The sequence below is a fragment of the Lucilia cuprina genome, chromosome 5, assembly GCF_022045245.1.
Source record: "Lucilia cuprina isolate Lc7/37 chromosome 5, ASM2204524v1, whole genome shotgun sequence".
NCBI lineage: Eukaryota > Metazoa > Arthropoda > Insecta > Diptera > Calliphoridae > Lucilia > Lucilia cuprina.
In genome coordinates, this window is record NC_060953.1 from 17,428,563 (window position 1) to 17,443,771 (window position 15,209).

Sequence of the window (15,209 nt, forward strand, 5' to 3'; positions counted from 1 at the left end):
TCAGTTTGCCATGGAATCTATTCCCTAGCCATTTCAGCCTGATTTTCTGTACACTAGGACACTGGCAAATTATATGCTTGGTCGTCTCTACTTTCTCCTCATCTTCGCATAACCCGCAATAGTCCGGTACACTACTGTCCCACTTACTGACAAAGGTTCTAACTGAGTTAGAATCCCTATCAGATCCCTTAGATTAAATCTGTCCAGTCCTACAAGTATTTTGTAACACCCATATCATGTTTTGCAATAAAATCTACTACCATTCCAGGACTGGTTAATGATGTCGCGTATTCTTTCGAATATCAACCTATTATTGTGACAAATGGGTGGTTTTATCATCCTTTCCCTGCCATCTATATCAAGGTTCGAACCTAATCTAGCTAGTTCGTACGCAACCTCATTACCATGCACCCAACACAATCTAATGACAAATAGTCTTAACTAATGCAAGTATGTATTTCAAAAGACTTAAAAGCTTTAAATAATATAAAGAAATATAACCTCAGATTTATCAAAATTTTATTTTACTTTCTGTCACCATCTGTCCAATATTGAATTCTAAATTATATTTTGCAAATTCGATAACTAATTGATTTAAAATTTTAATTATATGTATATAAGTAATGAAATTATCATTAAATTTGTTTGATAGCGCTATGATGCAGAACATTCTATATAATATTTGATTTTCATTTAAAAAAATTTATAATTCACATTTTTTTTAATTTTTTGTATAATACCTATTAGCATATAAAAAGTTAATTGTGAAATGTTTTACTATAATCAAATAGATGTGTTTTTTTTTTAAACATTTACTAATATGTACATAAAATTATAGTTTTTTTTTAATACTTTTATTTGCATTTGTTTTTAGTAAAGTAGGCTGCACCCTGTTTTTTTTTTGTGTTAAAACTTTTATATTCTATACTCATTTTGTATTGGTTGACATTTGTTTAATTGCGTCTAATTTATATACAATTTTGAATAATTTTGTTTAGATTTTTTTACAATTTAATGTAAATACATACAGTTTTGTCGCGATATATTAATTGTTGATTATGACAAAAATTTCAAATTTATTGAAAAATAGGGATTAATGATTTTAACAAAAAAAATATTTAATTTTTGATTTACTATAAACATATATAAATAAATTTATTAAAAAATGAAGATTATTTTTTAAATATAAAGTTAGTTTTGTTATTTTATAAACTATTTTATAAACTATGGGGATTTACTCCGTCTTTCGATTTGAAAGCAGACGTTTCTGAAAAACAATGTATTTAACATACAAATTCGAATTGTTTTTCTTTCGAATCGAGTTACAGAGTAATCCCCCCTGCATTGTGTCGTTACATACCAATCAGTGTTTTTTTTTTTTTTTTAATTTCAAGTGTTTAGAAGTTTTTTTTTTGAAATATTCTTATCATTTTTTTTATAATATTAACTGACCTTAGGCAAATAAAACCTTGAAATAAAAATAAATCAATATAAAAAGTTCTAAACGTGTTATAGAACTTTCATGTTATTGTTTCTACAGTTTATTATTTTGAAGAGATTTATAAGAATATTTTTATTATTTCTTATAATTTGAAATTATTTTAAAATGGAACTTGATTTTGTCCGCTAAAGTACTTGCTGAATTAAAAATTATGAGTGAACAAGTACATCTATGTGGCCTCCGGTAGCTTAGTGGTTAGTGTTCTGGTCTGGTGGACCGTAAGTGGTGGGTTCGATTCCCACCTGAGGCACTAGTTAAGGAGTGCACAACAGGCCCGTTAGAGGCACCTAGACCTTCTTCGGATTTGATGTATATATGTACATCTTCCTTTCAAACTAACTAACTAGCTAAGTACATCCTTACCCCCTTATTTACAAAACAACATTTTTATTTTATAATAAGGTTTATAAAACAAAATTTTCATAAAAAATCTAATTTATTAACTGTTTGGTTTCAATTTAAAATTTCTTAATTTATATTTTTATATTATACTTAAAAAAAACAATAATTATTTTGATAGCAAATGTAGTTAGTAATTTTCTGTTATTTGAGTATGGTAATACTATTAAACATAAACTCTAGTAGTCAGGAAACAGCAAATTGGATTAATATTAGATTTAATTTATTTTTAGAATAACTAATCTGATTATTAAGTTTAATATTGAGTTAATAAAAGTATCAGGTATCTTTTTAACGTAAAAATACTGTTCCACTTTTAAATATACAATACATAATTTAAAACATTGATGATAAGAATCATTTTACTTAAACTGAAAGAAAAATAATTACACAAAAACAAAATGTAAACATTCTTTTAGAACAAAAGGTGATATTAACAACTATTATTTGAGTGACGCAAATGTAAAACTTTTACTGACATTTTACCCAGACATTTTATTATCAAGATATAGTATTATGCTAACAATATTTATATATAAAAAAAATAAAAAACTGCGTTCTTCATGTGGATGTGTTGTCGTTTCTCTACGTTAGTATTTGGTAAACAATCAATAAATGACATGACCACCTTAAACTGTGCAAGAGAATCAACAGTACAAACTGTAAGTACAATGTACACTATAAATATGAAAAAAGGATAAAAAACATACAAGGTTGGTGGTCAGTATGGTGGGACTGTTATAAACAACAACAAAGCTAGAAGAAACAAGGAACGCTGTAAAGCTAATAGCTAAAGGAGAAAACTAGTTACTTACTTAGAAAAATTATTAAACTAAAAATTATATATAAATAACATAAATCTATTTGGTTATAAGTAATACTTGATTATATAACACAAAAATATACTATACTAATAAAATTGGTCAATTATTTTATGTTTAATTTGATATACATATTTTACATTAGTTTTATAAAATTAGTTATAAATTAATGTGTAAATATAAATAAAATATAAATACCAAAACAACTAACCCTTAAAGTTCAAAATAATTTAAATTTAAATTAACTATAAAACTATGCCCTCGCCGCCGATATTATTATAGTAGATTTATAAAATCATAATAACAATAAAATGGCAGAAAATAAGTTGGTATTTTATTACAACTACTTAGGCAAAAATAGATTTATTTCATTTTTTATATACTTTATTATTTGCCTTGCTGTTGCTGCTTAGCAAGTACTAACTACTAGTATTGTTGTCTGCATTACTCTTTGTTGCAATGCAACTGCAATGAAAAACAATGTATTGTTATTGTAATTGCAATTTGCAATTGTATTTGTATTAAATGATATGATTATATATTTAATAGAAATGTAGGCAAATTTGTGTAGTTTTTTTTTGTATAAAAAAAAATCACGTATACAGTTTTTTTTTGTATAAAATACCACCATAACATAAATGAAATAGACGACGTTCAACTGAAAATATTATTATTGTTGCAGTGTTGTTTGTTATTTGCTGCTGCTGATGCCGTTGAATAGATGACGAGTGCCAAGGCAAAATTAGTGCATTCACTTTTTGGGTGCTACGAACTATAAGACCAAACAGCCGACCGTACGACCGACCAAACAAACAACCTACCGACCGACCGACCGATCAAAAGACCCAACTATTCAAACAATCAAACAACTAAACAATCCAAGACAGAGCAAGCAGACTCTAGTGTCGCTACGAAAAAAATAAATATATTGAAAAAAAAAACTGTATTTTACATATACAAAGAGGGATACAGAAGAAAATTGCTAAAGAAAGAATAATAAATAAATGCTAACAAAAAAAATTATCATAGAGTAAAATAAAAATTGAACAAAATAATACATTCAACGACAAAAAATAAAGTAGTTTTCGTATTAGAATGCGAAGGAAATATAAAGATAAATTAAAAAATTTGTTATTCAAATTGAGCGGATATCAGTATTTGTAGTATATTTGCAATGTTTGGTAAATTTGCAATAAAGCTAAGACTTCATTTATAATTTTTTTAGTTTTCATTGCGAATAATGTTTCTGAAGCATATTGACAGGAGCCTAGCAGGTTTAATTATGTAAAGTTTTTTTTGAGTTCTTTAATTTTTGTTTGCAGTTTTTTTGGATGTTTGAAGTTGGATTAAACTTGGGCAAAAACAAAAATGTAAACAGCTGATTCAAAAACATTAAATTTATTTGTTTTTTTTTTAATTTTTTTCAATTTGTTTACATATTACACTAAAAGTAGTCTTCTTCTTTTTTTATAAAGCATTCGTTGTTATGATAACAAATAGTGACATTTCGTTTTGTTTGATATGGCTATACTGGGAAACTAACCAATATTTCAACGATTTTATTTTCTTATTATCTTGATTATTAAATGATCACATTAAGTAGTTACTAACACAATATAAAGTGGATAACAGTTTATAGACTAGGCAATGGACTAGTCTATGAATTAGGAATAGACTATTAGACTAGTCTATAGACTTGACAATTGACTACACTTGTACATTTTTTTTAGCAAAAATTTGTATTTATTCTCTAATTATAAAAACAAAATATATTTGTATATTGACTATTCGAACCTATTCGATAAATTTTCCTTTTATAGAAATATAAAATATTAAAATAATCCGGTATTTTTATTACACCAAATTTAAGGCATTTTCTTTAGCATCGGGGGTATATAGAAACATTTGTTTCTTTATAGAAGTGTGTTGTCTAAGTAAACTTTATAAATATGCCAAAATACATATTACAAATCAAAAGTAGAAAAAGAAAAGAATATTGAGCACAAAATAAAATTTGCAAAAAAAAAAAATGAAAAGAAAATAACTAAAACTATTCACACTACTAACGTACAATCTAGAAAAAAAAGAAAAATAAACAGCAAAAAGTGCAATCTCTGTGTATCTATCTATTGGTTGCAACAACGACAAAGAATAAAACAACTACCAGTACATACATACATACATACATACATACATACATACATACATACATACATACATACATACATACATACATATATGCGAATTTATCAACCCAGTCATCATTGTTCCGTCCCCCACTCAATGTCCCGCCATCAAACAATTCACGTTTGCCAAGAGAGCTTAACGTTTATTTGTGTTTTTTTACATTAATAATAAGAAAAAGAAGAAAAACGTATATAAACAAAATACAGAAAAAAACATCAATACATGATAAAAAATACATTATACTTAATTTTTTTTTTACTATGTAATATTTGTGTACATTTCATTTCTAATGTTTGGGAGATTAATATACGAGAATATTCTTCCATTAAAATAAAAAAAAAACACAATACTCTCTTCTTGGTTGGGTTTTCTTATTTTATTTTGGGAAATTTATTTTATTTCTGTCAAACTAATATTTTAATAAAAAAAATCGAAACTATTGACCACAAAATTAAAAACAAACAAAATGGCATATACAAATTGGTAATAGACACAAGTAAATTAATAAGTATATGAATGTAAAAAAACAAATAATATTCTTTTCAATACAAAACTAAATTACCATGAAAAATTGTCAATAAAGAATGATGGTGTTTATATTTAGTACAACACCAAAAAAGAAAAAAATGATGCACTTTAAGTGCTTTTATATTTTTGTTTTGTAGACGTGGTAGATTTTAAATTTTATGATAATAAAAGCAAATATGTATTTTTATCCTTTACCAGTTTGACGCTAATATTTGCTTAGAAATATTATATTATTAAAACACCCATGTAAATCATAAGGTTTCTTTTAACTTTAAAGATTTCAAAATAATTTCTAAATTTTTCTGAATTTTTAAAATTAATAACAATATAGAATATAGCTTGTAAAAGCTGTGTTATACGGTTGTCAGATCTTACAACATTGTCTGTAAAATATTCAGAAAATGTCAAATAAACGTTGTCCCAAAAAATATTTTTATTGTAAGAAAAAATTGGTAAGTTGACAGTATTATTAGGTATTTTCTGCACATTTTATTGCCAACGTTGTAAGATCTAACAATCATTTCAATTAATTATTTCCCTTGCAACATGTACATATCTATTTATTTGCTTATATATGTTTTATAGAGTAATTATATATGTAAATATATATGTTTATATGTAAATATATATGTTTATATGTAAATATATATGTTTTATAGAGTAATTATTATTGATTTTTGCAACTGAAATCAAAAATAAAAACGATTATTCATAATAAGTTTATAATTAGATAATTAGAACGACAAATATTTATGACGCAGATGTTGTACATCTGTAATGTGAATGTAATTAATTTTAGAAAATTTATACTTATATCTGTTATGCCAAACATTATATTGGCGAATAATTACAACAATATTTGTGTTAGCTTTGGGTAGAGATTAAGTATGTTTTCCATTTTCAACTTTTACAACAAAAGTAATGATCAATTAAGTCCTTAGGAGAAATGGAATTTTTGATATTTTAACATTCAATTTTCGATATTCTTATATTTTTCAGACTTTAATGGTTTAAAGGCTTAGTTAGTTTCTATGTTTTGTTTCGTGATGAATCAGCTGATTCCTTTTTGGCTTACGGAAACCTTTGTAAGTCATTAGTTTGACCGTGTGATTGCTGTTGTCTTAAATGATGACGGAAGATCTTCGTTATATGAAAACAACAGGTTAATTTTGCTGTTGAGTTGACAATCTTTGGATTTAGAACAAAATGGTCGTTTCGTTCAGAAGAATAGTTTATTATATGACAATATTAAAACACTGTAGGTGGTAAGGAGCATGGGCCAATAATGTTTCAGGTACTATAACTCTTTTTTTACTTAATTAAAGTGCTTTGTACATGGACCGGCGAAAATATGTACAAAAATTGCCATCTGCTTTTAAGGGTCGCTAGAGAAAAGTTGTTATAAAGTACCACAAGTACTAACCTGCTGGGTGTTCCCATTCTGTGCCATCATCTTCGATTGTCCTAAACCACAATGGGACGGATAGTTGCAAACGTATGGGGACAATTGATAATTTCTACCGTGAATTAGTGATTTGGGAGACCCCTCTACAGTTCTAGTGTCCATTTAGATACTAGATAATCACTTATATTAAATAAGAAACTTTTTCCAATCATATTAGTGCTTTATTGTCAAACTTTTGGATATTTTATGTTAAACATTCTAAAGTATATCCCATTGTCTCGAAATCTTTTCTAGAACCTTTTTTTCTTGTTACCTTTAAATGAATATTTTATTATAAAATTCACAAATGAAATTGTGTCATTATACCAAGGTATTGCGTACTAATTATAACAACTGTCAGTCTTAATAAAAGTAAAATTAATTATTTTTGTAATATTTAAGGGTTTTTTGATATTTTTCTTTTCTGCAATTACACAGACTTGTCAGAGTTGTATTCGTTAGAGTAATGCTTCTTCTTGTTACTTTTGCAAAATACCTTTTGTTTTTTATTGTTGATTTTCTGTTTAGTATTCCTAGATTATATTAGTGTTTGAAGCTTAACCATCAATTCTTTCAATTTACTTGATTCTTACTCTCTCTCTCACTCTCGAGCTTTGTATTTTTACTTCTATTCTATTTGTTTTCTTATATTACATTTTTGTTTTTGTATTGAGTATGCGCTTTTAATTTGAAATAAGAAGAAAATAGCAAAGCATACAATGCACGAACTAAAATGAAAAGAAAAATTTGTAAATCAAGTACATACAGATATTGTTTTTTGTGTAGTTACATATTGATTGAAGTTCCCGAGAAAAAATATTAAAATAAAAGAAAAATATAATTTAATTATTAGTTTTTTTCTTTTTAAAAGTAAAAAAATATTTCCAGTGTAAAAGTAATTTTGTTATAATATTATTAATTCTGTTGACAATTCTTGTTGTTTTTTCTACTTTTTGTATGCAGAACTTTTGGTTAGTATTGAAAATTGCAATTAAAATTGTACATAATATGGCGGCGGCATCCTCGAAAAAAAATTTGTTAACTTAATACCTACAACGACGAGTATCTTGTCTCTACTCTAACTCTGTTAAAGGGACTTTTATATAGTTAAGATTCAGTTAGTCTTTTGTATGTTCCTGTAGTTTGATATTTGTTGTTGTTGTTTGTTACCATTCGTATTTTGGTACTTAAACTATTCATTCGTTTTCGTACAAACTACTATATGGAAGATGTTGGTAGTTGTTTTGCTGGTTGTTTGTTATGTAATCTCTGAAATTTGGCATTTTTTTTTTTGTTATATGTGTTCCACCTTCTCCTTTGAATTGTATATGTTTTTTACGAGTTTGTTTTGTGCAAAAATTATCTGATGATTTCTTTGTTTTTTGTTGTGTTTTTTTTTTTGAAAACTTGAATTGTCAATAAATTGCTTTATTTTTAATCTTGTTTTTTTATATCTTCTTTTATTACAATATACATGTTTTATTTATGTTTTGTTTTTAATCATTGTACATTTATTTGTTGTCTTATTTTCTGTTTTTTTACATTTTTATTAAATACCTGAAATCAATAAATTTTTATGTATGTTCTTTTTTACAATATTATAATAGTTTTTTTCAATACTCTATAATGAGAGCAACTATATCCATAACTCTCTATCTAAAATTTAACTTTGGCGCCTTTATTATCATTTTTTGTAGTTTTTTTTTTTGCAAAAAATTAATTTCTAAATGTAAAACCTTACAATTTTTCAAAATTTGCTTTCAAAAGTTATTATTTTTATAATTTTTAGTTACTTGGAGATAATGCTGTACATAAAACATTCCAAATTTTGAAATAATTTTTGTGATATCAACCATCTTACTAAAAATTTGTAGAATCTGAATTGATTCGAGTTTATATCGTTAGCCATTAGCGAAATGGCTTTAAACAATTTACAATTGAAGTTAAGTTCACTATGTTACAATCGCTTGAATGTCAAAACTTCTTACTTCAAAAGAAAACTTAGGAGATTGTTTTCAATTTTTCACATAAACAAAATGAATATTTATACAAATCGTTTAGATCTTTAGAAATTACAGAGTTTTCAATATAACAATAAAAACAACAAATTATTAATCTTCATTTCTTTTCTCTTCTCTTTACAGTTTGTGATTAAAACAACGATATAAATCGAAATATATAATAAAAAAATAAAATTTATTAGAAAAAATTATAAAAAAAAATAAAAGTAAAAAACGAAATCAAAAAAATCTTCACGATAATTTTGAGTGAGAAAACGTCAAAGCAAACAACGATCGTGGAATCAACAAATAACAATAGTTGTTTTAAACGTTTCCAAAGGAGGAAACCTAAGAAACGTAAACGGCCCTTAAATTATAACAAACACCACAATTATCGTTATTATTGTTATCGAAATAACACAATAAATATTATTAAATATAAAAATAAAGAAAATAAAAATCTTAATATTAGTAGACGACAACAACAACTATTAAAAATTCTGAATACCAAAGTTATGTTGATTAATGTAATGGCTAATAATGTAATGTTGTCCAAGAATATTCAACGATCAAAACTTTTAATACATAATTTAAAAGCTTTAAATATCACGGACTATTGTTTTGAATTAAGCCCCCATGATTTTGGGGGCCCGCCACCACTTTATGTGCAACAACATCAACTGGAGGAAACTAACGAAAAAACGACAATACAACAAAATATTGGCCGCCAGCAATTACAACAAGATCAGAATAAGAAACAATTTAATACAACTGCAACAAATACTTCGATAACAATTACAAAAAATGATGATAACAGTTAAGTGATAATAAACAGAAAAAAAGAAAATTATAAACAGAAAACAAAAAACATGTTAACATTTTCGAATGAATGAACAAGAAGAAAAATTAATAACAAAACAGTTTTTCATTTAAAAAATTAATTGTAAAAAAAACACAAAAAATTAAAAGAAAAGAAATACCAAATTACTGTAAAGAGGATAGATAGATAGAAAGCAAAAGAACCCAGCCTCAGCTAGCAGTAGGTCAAATCCTCCTCATCAGAAGAGAAGTAAAGTGAGTAAAAACAAAAACAAAAAAAGTTTTGCTAGAATTTTGTTGTTTGTGTTACGTTTTATTTTCAAATTAAAACCTTTTTACTACAATTTTTGTTGAGTTTTTAATTTTTGTAAATAAATAAAATAAAAAAAACATTAAAAAAGAAAAACACTTACAAATCAGAATAACCAACCTCTGTCAGAAATAATACTTACTCTGGTGAAGTATTTTTTGATTATTGATATCAAAGAAAACTTCCTAATCCAAAACAAATAAAAAATACGAAAAAAACAAGTTTAGGTATTTTTTTTTAAATAAATAATGCCCTTGCCATCTTCGGGTATAATTGTAGTTGAGAAACCATCTTCAGCATCTAGTACAATAATCAACAATTCCTCAACAACTATTAATACAGTTAATAATTCATCACTTCATCTACCACAAGAACAGACCCAACAGGCACAACCAAAACAACAAACTCAAATACAATATTATGAATATTATGATGTTAATGAAAATCAACAGCAGCAACGACAACAGCAACAACATCATCAACAGCAACAACAGCAGCAGCAACAACATTCAACAATTGTGGTTGATGGTACAGTATACCATCAGCAACTACAACAGCACCAACAACAATTGCAATTAGGAGGATTAGGTTCAGGATCAGGCAGTGTAGTAATCGGGCGTAAAATTCATAATTCGTCCTCTACATCGTCCACATCCTCGACGTCTTCGTCCTCGTCTACGTCGTCGTCATCAACGACTTCGTTAAATAAACCAAATTTACATATACAAACCTTAAAAACCGTGCCCATGCCGCAAACTAAACAATATTCTCAACAGCAACAAATAATACAGCATACCTCTCATACAAACACCGCCACAGCCACCACCACAAATCCGCAACATCATCAGCATCAACATCATCTGCATCAACAACCGCAACATGTGCAGCAGATCAATTTGGCTGCTTCATCTATACAACATCATCAAACGCAACACCATCATAACCAACAGCAGCAGCAGCAACAACAGCAGCCTACGCCGACGGCCCATATGATCCAAGTTTCTGAAGAATTTCTAGAACAAGCTGCCAACAATCACAACACAGGCAATATGATGATTTCCACTACAGGCGAGGTTATCAACCAACAGCAAATATTCAAGATTGTCAGCACAGATGGCACCACCGGCAACATGATCATTGATGCAACTAATCAAAATGCAAACACTACAACTACCACCTCTAAAGTCCTATTAAGCAATTTGACAGTTTTGTCAAAACAGCAAACAACAGCACAGGGTCAAATTATTGCTAGCAGTCATCAACAGCCCTCAGCAGCAGGACAAACAATCAATTTTGTCAATGCCAAAAACTTGTATACAACTTCAGCAACTGGTGGTAGCATTGCTACGGGCGGTAAGCAACAGAAGTTTACAGTAGCTACAGCAAATGTTGGTAACTACAAGGGATCGACGCTCAAACAAACATCTTCAGTAGCAGGTACCCAATATTTGCAACAGACCAATGCTATAGGACAACAGAAAATCAATATGACTGCTGGAAATCGTAATATGCAAATGTTGACAACATCACGAGTACAAAGTGGAAATGCCAACTCAAATACCAATAGCAGCAATGTTGCTCTTTTAACGAATAATGCAGCAACGGCACAAACAATGGTTCTGCAACAACAGCCTCAGAAATTTATTACAAACAATACGGCTGGTACTAAGACAACAACAACTGCTCTAGGTTCTGGTGGTGGTAATATTATAAAGAAGTCAACAACAGCCGGGACGCTACGTATGAATAATAGTAACAATACAGCGGCTACTACGAAATTAATGAACAATTTGCAAACGACGCAAGGAGTCAAAACATTTATAACACAAACTTCAAGTCTACAACAACAGCAAACGCAAAATATTAATCAATTGACTTTACAGCATCATACAACCAAGGGCAGTGGAGGCAAATCAAAATTTGTTAAACAGTATAATAATGCTATACTCAACAGCGCTGGCGCTGTAACAATAGCAACGTTACCACATCAACAGTCAAATAGCCAAAATAATTTGCAAATTCAACAGCAGCAGCTGCAACATCAACAGTTACAGCCACAAACCACTTATATAAATCATCATAAGAATAGCGGTGGTGGGGTATCGACAAAAATTAATAAGATCAATTCAAAATATGCACAATCGGTAAATGTGGCAGCTCAATTACCGCCTGGTACTCAATTGCACCAAAAAAGTATTAATCAACAAACACAACAACAACAGCAGCAACAATTTCAAACAGCTAACAACAATAGTAATATTAAATTTGTAAATGCTCAAGGTACCATTATACAACAACAGCAACAGCCTCAAAAATTCAATAATAAACACCATCATCAGCAACAACAGCAGCAACAATATCAAAATTTACAAAATTATGATATAGTAGATGGTAATCATCTTTATAGCCCAACATCGGCTAGTGCAGCTGTTGGTGCAACTTCTTCAACATCTACGTCAACGGGAACAACATCATTGACTCCAGCAACAGCATCATCAACTTCATCTTTATTAACTGATGATATAATGATGGTAAATGGTACACAAATGACAGATGAACTGTCTGCTCGCATATTGCAAAGTATGTCCCAGAAATCATTTAGTAATCAACGATATCAGCAGCAACAACAACAGCATGTTTTTCAAACAAAATCATCAACAACAACAACATCATCAGCAGGATCCTCACCATCGCTGAATTCAAACAGTAATAATAACAACAACAACAATATGTTGCCACCTCCAACCTCATCAACTCCACAAAATACAATTATGCAAACAAACAACAGCAACAATAATAATACAAATATTTTATTATCTCCACGAGAATATACATTGTATCCCACTACAGCGGCAGCAGCAAATATTGCTGTAGCTTCCGCAAGTCATCATCAGCAGCAACAACAGCCATCACCTAATCATTACAGTAATGCAACTAACCCTACGGCGGTGGCGTCAACAGCTTCCTCAAATATAACGGCTGGTTCCTTTTCATCCAACAATTACATTACAGTTTCTAATACTAGTAATAGTATGACAACTATTACGCCACACACAACGGGCGGAACTTCAGCAGCTGCAAACAGTACGTTGACGAACAATTCAACGAGTGGCAATTTAAGCGGTTCGGCGTTACGACAAGCTCAAAGTGCTCCTAATTCTCGTTCCCAGTCAATGGAACGTAAATTACATGAATCTTCAATGTCGCGAAAATCAACGGAGTATTATAAAGTCAAGTAAGTGCTTTTTTATTACATATTTATACATTTTTTAATATTTTTGAGTTAGTTTATCATGTTTGATCAATTTGAGTTCTATAATATACTTTGAATAAGAGAAAAATATTCATTAATTTTTGATTCAAGAGATTAAATATATTCTATTATTCTAAACCAAATTAAGTAAAAAAAATTTAACTTTATTGTTATACAGCTTCCCTAGAAATTGTTTTGATAGAAACAATTTTGAATAGACTCAATTGTACAAAAAATCGATCCCAGAACCTTTCTGTTCAGTTCTAGTTCAGTTCTAGTTCAGTTCTAGTTCAGTTCTAGTTCAGTTCTAGTTAAGTTCTAGTTCAGTTCTAGTTCAGTTCTAGTTCAGTTCTAGTCCAGTTCTAGTTCATTTCTAGTTCAGTTCTAGTTCAGTTCTAGTTCAGTTCTAGTTCAGTTCTAGTTCAGTTCTAGTTCAGTTCTAGTTCAGTTCTAGTTCAGTTCTAGTTGAGTTCTAGTTTAGTTCTAGTTGAGTTCTAGTTCAATTCTAGTTCAGTTCTAGTTCAGTAGTAGTTCAGATCTATTTTATAAACTTTTTTTTAAAACATTGTTATTTTTAAATTTCTTTTATTATTATTTTATTTTTTATTTAATTTATTTTTTCAAACAAAATATTTTAATATCCTCCACCCTAATCCTTTCACAAAACATAAAAAATTCAAACTTTCAAAATTGTTTTACTCATTAATTATCTGCAATATTGCAATAACGAAAAATAAAATGTCAATAGTATTAAAGATTATCACACTGGTTGTGCATTTGTGGTACCAACAACGGCCACTATATATACAACTAACAATACATCATCATCATCCCCTAGTGCAACATCACTAATCGATTTTATTATTCCTTTACCTTCATGTACCACTATAACAACTACCACTACCAACAATATAACAACTTGTACAACAACAACAAATTGTGCTACCATGACCACAATAATAACAAATTCTTCCTACAACCAAAATCACAACCACCACCAAAACCTTAACCAAATCAATAACAATATTAGCAATCATAATTCCCTACGTGGCAGCAGCAGTCATCATAGTAATTTAGTGACTACACCAGCCGCTGTGGCCCAAAGTAGCGGAAGCTTAGCTATGGCATCAGCTTCCGCTACGAACCTAATGGGAGGAGGGGTGTCAACAACAATGCCGCCTTCACCAATGCCACGACCACCATCTATACCACCAGCAGCTTTGATTATGGAACCTCAAGCTCAGGTGATACATTTGCAAGCTACTAAAACATTACCGGGTGCTAATAATTCATCCAACGATGATGATGATGACATAATTGGTGAAGAAATAAGACCAGCTCCCGTCGAAACTGAAGATATACGTTTGCGTATCTTACATGCTGTTCTACTCGATCACACCTATGTCAATCCAATGCCTTTGGAATTGCCTACATCTTTTGCTATACAGTTGGCACCGGCATCAAATTCGAATGCTTTGTCGTCAACATCAGCAACTTCATCGAGTGGTGCAACAGGCCATAGTCAGCAGTGGTCTTTAGGTGGTATAGGAGCCGTAGCTGCAACGGCCGCAGCTGGTGGTGTAGCTCAACAAAATTATGCACTTTATAGTACACAATGTAAGTAATTTCTGAGTTTCCAACGACTGAAACAATGTGTATTTAAAATGCTTCTTTTTTAATTTTAGCACTAACCCGCCTGCATCAAGATGAAGACTCTTATTCTGCTATCAGTACAAGTTCCAGACTAGCAGTCGGTGATATAGACCCTGGCGAAGAAACTGAGACTGCTCCTGAAGCAGAGCTTGAAGATGATTCAATTACACGCTGTATTTGTGATTTAACTCACGATGACGGCTACATGATTTGTTGTGATAAATGTTGGTAAGTACACTGAACTCTTTAACAATATTTACTTTTGTTTTTTTCCTTTGAATTCCCTTTTTCTAA

The 15,209-nt window shown here is 29.4% G+C and overlaps 1 protein-coding gene across 5 annotated transcripts in view; it reads left to right on the top strand.

The window, feature by feature from the left end:
• LOC111677106 (serine-rich adhesin for platelets) overlaps positions 1 to 15,209 on the top strand; it is a 31,463-nt gene that overhangs the window by 5,905 nt on the left and 10,349 nt on the right. For 4 of the 5 annotated variants that reach the window (XM_046951375.1, XM_046951376.1, XM_046951378.1 and 1 more), the window contains 3 exons: positions 9,025 to 13,244; positions 14,011 to 14,879; positions 14,948 to 15,143. In XM_046951375.1, coding sequence (XP_046807331.1) covers positions 10,258 to 13,244; positions 14,011 to 14,879; positions 14,948 to 15,143 — 4,052 coding nt within the window. In that variant the 5' untranslated portion in view covers positions 9,025 to 10,257. The remainder of the gene's footprint in view (positions 1 to 9,024; positions 13,245 to 14,010; positions 14,880 to 14,947; positions 15,144 to 15,209) is intronic. The other variant, XM_046951379.1, reaches the window with a different exon arrangement.